Raw genomic sequence first — 7,026 nt, forward strand, 5'->3', positions numbered from 1 at the left:
AACGTGCGGTTACTAGAGAGCTATGACGACAAACACGAAAACCCAACAAAAAAGGGATCGTCGTCTCATAACTAGATGCTGAACGTAGAGCTTGAGCAAAGCACTTACAAGCATCAACAACTTTTGATCCCAGTCTCAAAGATTGGTCCAAAAGTTTCTTTTCTTCTTCATGCACCAATTCAACAATTGATATGAAGAAAAGACCACCTTTAAAGGATGGGAAACCTCCACATACCTTCAAACCACCATCTCAGAGGTTGGTTCGAAGTTTGTGCAGCATTACTAACAAGGTCTCCAAGAGACCTTCGGCACAACAACAGGTGGCAAGCCACCTGGTGACATAAATCGGCTGAGAATCTCGCATCAGACGAAGATTCCTTCACCGATACGGAAGAGGCGTCAGATGACCCTTCCAGACCTCCAGCTTGATTTACATACGGAAAAGATCACACATGGTCTAGGATCTTCTCCAGACTCCAAACTACCTTCCAAACACCATAGTCCAGTACTCCTCCCACATACAACTTGTATGTGGCAGCAACACTAGACTGGGGGGACTTGAAGGGGTATGGTCCCAGATCTCGCGTCAGCATCGACCGCGAGTGACCATTACCCTTATCAAAACCCCCACTAGCTAACAACCTACTTGTGCCCATGCGAGAACGCGTCGGCACAGGGGTTGAATCCAATCTATCTAGTAACGAAGGAGGACTTACATGGAACATGAGAACGGTAGAGTGATGCGACATAGCATCACATCTGGTGTATGAAAACGAAAGTGTTCACAGCGATGCGGCCTCGCACCGCATCCAGCGAACACTTCTATCAATACAAAGAAAGCCTTACCTTAGGCATAGAAGGAGATGAACGTAACGGTGCGGTTGACACCGCTCCATACGGGCATTTTCGTCACGACAAGGGATGCAGGCAAGACGACGATGCGACTAGCACCGCATCTCGCGTATTCCTTGATCACAAGTAGGAGACGCGGTAACTTCAGATGTTACCGCATATAGCGATGCGGCTGGCACCGCATCCTATGCACTCAAACAAGTGGGACTGACACCACAATGCAAGTGGCACCAATGGCAGTTACCTGTCAGAGCTACGTAAGCAATGGACTGACGTGGCGTAACCTCCACAACCGACAAGCCTGACACACCTGCAAAGGTGCAGCACGTCGTCAGTCCATCCATCATCATCCTCCTTCACTCCTCGGCTATAAATACCAACCCCAAACCAGGTTTGAGGTATCTCTTCACAACTCTCTCACTACTACTACTATCTTACTTTGCTTCCCAAGCAAACTACTGATTCTCACGCCGGAGAGTGGTAACAAGGAGCACCCCCCACCCCATCCTCCTTGTTACGAGTCACGGCTTGTTTCCTTGTGCAGGAGATCAACCACCGGTGATCCAGCCAGCGATCCTCGAGAGGAAGGGATTAACCCTTCTTGACGAGACCAGTGTGTTAATCCTGCCCGGTTAACCATTGTTTCATCAGTCGCTCATACAGATTTGAGCGTGATTCACTCCCAATTTGAGAGGAGATTTCAATTTTAGGGGGATAGGGATGAGCGGCCACACCAGGGGCAGATCTAATCTCCACTAAAGAGGGTGGCGGCTGGGCTATATTATCTTCATCAAGCACAGAACTAGGACTATTAACAACAAGGGTTGATTTGGCTATATCAGGAGGACGATCTGGAGGAATTGGAGGGGTTGGAGGTGGAAATAATCCACCAGATGAAGGATTTTCTGGTATGAGAAAGAAGGTTTTTCCAGGTGTTTTTTGTGTTTTGGTGTGATTAAATTGATTAATTTGTTTGGAGTTTGGTTTGATTTTGTTTTTGTTGTGTTATGTGGAAATGATTTGTTATATGAATGCAGTTGTTTTCGATTTAGGCTTCTTGAGTTGAACTGGATTTGTGTCGGTTGATGGTTAAAAGTCGAAGCTGATTTGAAGATAAATGTGTTATTTTGCAGCTTTTGTTCATCTACATTGTTGATCTGTTTAGCATATGGATTTTGGAAACATGTAAATAGTTGTAATAAGATGATGAGAGTTTGGTTTTGTGGTGGTGGCGGTAGTGGTGGTAGTGGCGGCGGTGGTGGTGGTGGTGGTGGTGGCGGCGGTGGAGGGTGGTGGTGATGGTGATGAAGGGTGGTGGTGATGGTGGTTAGTAATTTACTCAATAATAATAATAATAATAATAATAATAATAATAATAATAATAATAATAATAATAATAATAATAATAATAATAATAATAATAAGTTTTGTACAATTTAGTCCCTGAATAATTTTTTTTACAAAATAGCCCCTTGATACCAGATTTAACTAAAAAATCTAACTAAGTTTGGCCTAAAGGACAAAACGTGCAAGATTTTGAAAACACAAAGGACACCGCCTGTCAAATTTTGGTTTAAAGGACAACGCCTGCAATTTGGGACATACATAAAGGACAAAACTTATAATTTAGTCAACAAATTAGTAATAACTTGCAATAAGCGTTGGTAAAAATATTAATTGTTCACTAGTTTTTTACAAACGGTTCATGTATACTATATATTTATTTTTTCACATAACAATCCAGCCACACACATCAGCCTTCGTTGTTTATTCTCTAAAGTGTGAAGAATGGATTTCCCAAGGGGTGAAATTTGAAAAGTTCTAAACTGATAGTTTTAGAAAGGGGTATGAAAAGTAAAAATGTAGGTGCATTTAGCCACACTCATATATAACTTATCAAACAACAATACTATATAATTTTATTTAACTTTTAAGGTGTTAAAAAGTTGGGTCGTAAGGAAACACCGTTCCCTTCTATTCCGGACCAATCAAAAGCTCCCGGAAAGCACACCAAGATTTGAAGAAATCTAGACCGAAACAAAAAAGAAAACATGAAAGAATCGGGGTACTACACTCTTCAAATCGGGAACGTTGATACCTTTTTTTTCCACTTCAATGATAGTGGTTTGTTATGAAGAAACCCTATTCTACCTATTTTTACATTTTGTAACTTTATTGCCAAAATGAGTAGCACCAAAACAAAAGGGTGCAAACTAGATTTGTTTCCATGATTGACCCAATTCTCAAAGTTTGAAAATCCACATTTTGACCAATCACTTTCACTTTATTCCCTCCCTGTATCAAATCAAAATCACTCTACTCTTTTTAGGTCTCGAATCTCCATTAATTTCAACCTCCAATTTCAATCATTCAACTAACTTATTCTCAAACTTCAACCATTCTTTCCTTCACTCGAAGGCCACACAACACATCTCCCTTAGTTCCACGGTAAACCATTTCTAGGGTTTATTCTTTGTTTCTTCCAATTTGCTTATTCTGTTTTATGATTGTTGCTTGTAATGTGAACTGCTTCTTGTTTTCTTCATCATGGATTTGAATTTTTGTAAGTTTGTTCGCAGATTCACGTTGATTTCGCTGTTATTTACCTGCATTTTGCCTCTTTTGTTAATGTTTTCGTAATTAGGGTAACTTGTTGCTTAAGGTATCCAAAATTGTTAGAAACAGAGATGAATTTCCCTAGGATGAATGAGATCGGTACTGGTAACCGGTATTGTACCGAAATTTAGCCAAAAACAAAAATCGAAGATCGTACCGTATATATTAGATCGGTACCGCTATGGTACGGTACAGTTAAAAGGCTTAAACACCATACCAAATAGTACCGATACTGAAATTTAGCTAAGACCACCCGTAGTGGGGGTTTTCTGGCGTTTTTCCCCCCCAAAAAACGCCCAAACACGCCTCCCCCCTGGGGCTTTTTGTTTGAAAAAAATGGGTGGGACGTCCTATTTTAAACGCCTGATTCAAAATGGATGACCAATAGCATTTTTTATGTTTTTTTTTATTTTTTATTTATTCTATTAGAATATCTAATCATTGCAAGATTTCAAGCCCCACTATACCCCTTTTAAAATAATGCCCGATAATGCCCACATGCTGACTGGACCGCCAGGGGCATTATCTTCCCCCTCCCACTACACATGGTCTAAATGCAAAACCGAATACAGTACCGTATATGTTTGGTCGGTACCGATATGGTATGCTACAGTACGTTACTATTGAAAGTCTTGAACCGGTACCATACCCGAAATTTAGCTAAAACCAAAACCGAATGTCGTTCCATATATGTTCGGTCGGTACCGATATGGTACGGTCGTGTTAAAAGTCTCGAACCGGTACCGTACTGAATAGTACCGATACTGAAGTCTAACTATATTCAAAACCGAATACTGTATTGTATATCTTAAGTCAATACCGGTGTACAAAATCTTTCATCCCTATGTTAAATCTACCTTTTAGGGTTTAATGATAAGAAAAGTTAAATTATATGTCATAATTTGGGATTATCACATTTGACTCTTGTTTATCTTCTTATTGGTTGTCTTTATTATTGTGTATGCATATAAACATATTCCCTCTTTTGGCTGTGATGTTGCTTAATTATTGTTATCTAAAGGATATTGGCATGTTACATATTAAAAAATAATTTGTGATTAATATTATTTTAGTGATTTGTGATCATGATAATATCTGAATCAAAGCATAACTAGCATATTATGTTGAACTGTTGTTTTTTTAGTCTTATGGTTGTGACAATTGATCATGCAGGTTTAGGTGAATCACGGAACCATGTTTACTAGTTTCGTACCTTTTCGAGGCATGAAATCAAAAATCGTTCCTTACTATATGAACGGAAATCCATCGAGCCTTTTTTGTATATTACCAAGAGACGATTCTTCGCGGTTTTACCCTCCTGGAACTGCACCTGTTTACCTTAACGTGTACGACATTTCCACCATCAACGGTTGTATATCTTGGACCGGCCTCGGTGCATTTCACACCGGTTTAGAAGGTCAGCTAATTGTTTTTATTAAATTTTCGTCGAATTCGTTACTCTTTTATTTGATTATGGCATACTGCATAAAATAGAAACTAACTTTTTCTAATTTTAGCAACCAAATCTCTTTATCTATTCCCAAAAAGATTACATAAAAATAGGGGTGTGAATTTCTGACACGACCCGAACCTAACACGACATTTGCGGTTTGGGTTTAGTTTAATCAGGTTCGGGTCAGTTTCAGGTTGAACCCGCGAACTTGTTTAGCTAAACAGGTTGGGTTCGGGTCAACCCGGTCGGGTTGGCGGGTTGACACGTTTAACCTGTTTATATTATATTATATATTTTTACAACATGTTATATGTTATTAATTAAATTAGGTGTATATTTTATACCTTAATTATAACTGAAAAAGAGAATTTGACATAAGATTTTATCATTTAAATCTAATTATATTATATACATTTGTGTTTTTTTAGTAAATTTTAATTTTATCACATTAATTTGCAGAAAAAAATTGAAAAGTAAAAAAATTCGGGTTGAACGGGTCGTATTCGGGTCAACTTGCGAATACTCGGGTCGTGTTTGGGTTCATATGTATGACATGGTTTTCGGGTTCGTCTAAAATTTCAGGGTCGGGTTGAACCCGCCAACACGACCCGTTTAATACCCCTACATAAAACAATGTAAACAAAATGTTTTTTTTTTTCTGATTGTTTGCTGTGATTGATTGCAGTTCATGGTGTGGAGTACGGTTTCGGATGTCATCAAGAATCAGAAAGCGGTGTTTTTGAAATCGAGCCTCGAAAGTGCCCCGGGTTCAAGTTTAGGGAGTCGATTTTTATGGGCACGACGAAATTAACCCCGAGTCAAGTTCAAAGATTCATTGAGTTACAATCTAATAACTACTATGGTGACACATATCATCTATTCGGGAAGAATTGCAACCATTTTTGTGAAGATATGTGTTACCAGTTAACAGGGAACAAAATCCCCAAATGGGTCAATCGGCTAGCCCGAATAGGTACTTAACCATCCCCTTGTTTTAATCGTTTTAATAAAAGATTTATATTAATATTAATCTTTTTATGTAAATTTTTTTAGGTTCGTGTTGTCGTTGCATTCTTCCAAAGGCTATCAAGGGTTCTTCTGCTGTTAGAGATGAATCAAACTCTCAAGAGAATGAAAAGAGGAGTTTAACAAGTTCGTTTAGTTGTTTCACATCGTTTTCGACGCATAATAAGTTGAGGAAAGTGTCAATATCCTCATTGTATAAACATTCACTCTACAAAGGATGTTTACCTCCATGGGAATTGCAAGTAGACTCACAAAGAGTTAGTGACAATGAGTAAAGTGGTTTCATCGTGTTCTTGATGGTTTCAGGATGAGCGGTTTCGTTTATTTGATGGTTTGTGGTTAGAGGTTGAAGATTTTGAACAATTGGTTGGCAGATTGTGTTCAAATGTTTTCTCAAATTATCATGTTTGGGAAAGAATGTAAAAACTTTTGTTGGCATCTTTAATAGTAGAAAATGTACAAAGAGTTTGGATGCTTTATTGTAATTGTATGAGGTTTTTGAGTGAGTTAATCTCTCTTTTCGTCTTTTGAAAATGGGGTACAATACATGAGTCTAAGCTCTTTGTAGAAATTCAGGAAAAAAAAAACTATTTTTATTCTTAGTGTTTAGCATGAGTAAGTTCGCCATCCAAAACCGATGTTTAGGTTTTTAGATTTCTATAAACGTGACAATCTGCTTAATTCAGTTATTAACCGGTGACTTTGTATGTGGATAGATCATCATCATCATACTCAGTAAATCCCACCAATAGTAAAGCTAAGGTAGGGTCTGAGTAGGGTAAGATGTAGACAGTCTTACCTCTACCCCGTAGGAAAAAAGAGACTGCTTCCAATAAGACCTCCGGCTCGTGTATGTGGATAGATATAAACATATAATATATTATCTATAAAAAAATAGAAATATAAAGGTTGGTTTTAATACCACCTTGGTTTGGTTAATTAAGTTACTTATATTGATATAGAGTTAAGTTAACGTACAAAGTGCCTTATCGTACAAAACGTACGAAAGACATGAAAAAGCAGAAAAAAAAACACGGTAGCATTTTCGTAATTATTTGCTCATAGGGTAATTATCAAAT

At 38.2% G+C, this 7,026-nt stretch overlaps 1 protein-coding gene across 1 annotated transcript; it reads left to right on the top strand.

The window, feature by feature from the left end:
• The first annotated feature begins 3,038 nt into the window (after positions 1 to 3,038).
• Positions 3,039 to 6,473, top strand: LOC110916858 (deSI-like protein At4g17486). Its single transcript, XM_022161518.2, has 4 exons — positions 3,039 to 3,300; positions 4,642 to 4,885; positions 5,607 to 5,894; positions 5,975 to 6,473. The coding sequence occupies exons 2-4, from the start codon at positions 4,663 to 4,665 to the stop codon at positions 6,220 to 6,222; spliced, it is 759 nt and encodes a 252-aa protein (XP_022017210.1). The 5' UTR covers positions 3,039 to 3,300; positions 4,642 to 4,662; the 3' UTR covers positions 6,223 to 6,473.
• The last annotated feature ends 553 nt before the right edge of the window (positions 6,474 to 7,026 follow it).

Source organism: Helianthus annuus, chromosome 16, assembly GCF_002127325.2.
Source record: "Helianthus annuus cultivar XRQ/B chromosome 16, HanXRQr2.0-SUNRISE, whole genome shotgun sequence".
In the NCBI taxonomy this organism is placed as follows: Eukaryota; Viridiplantae; Streptophyta; class Magnoliopsida; order Asterales; family Asteraceae; genus Helianthus; species Helianthus annuus.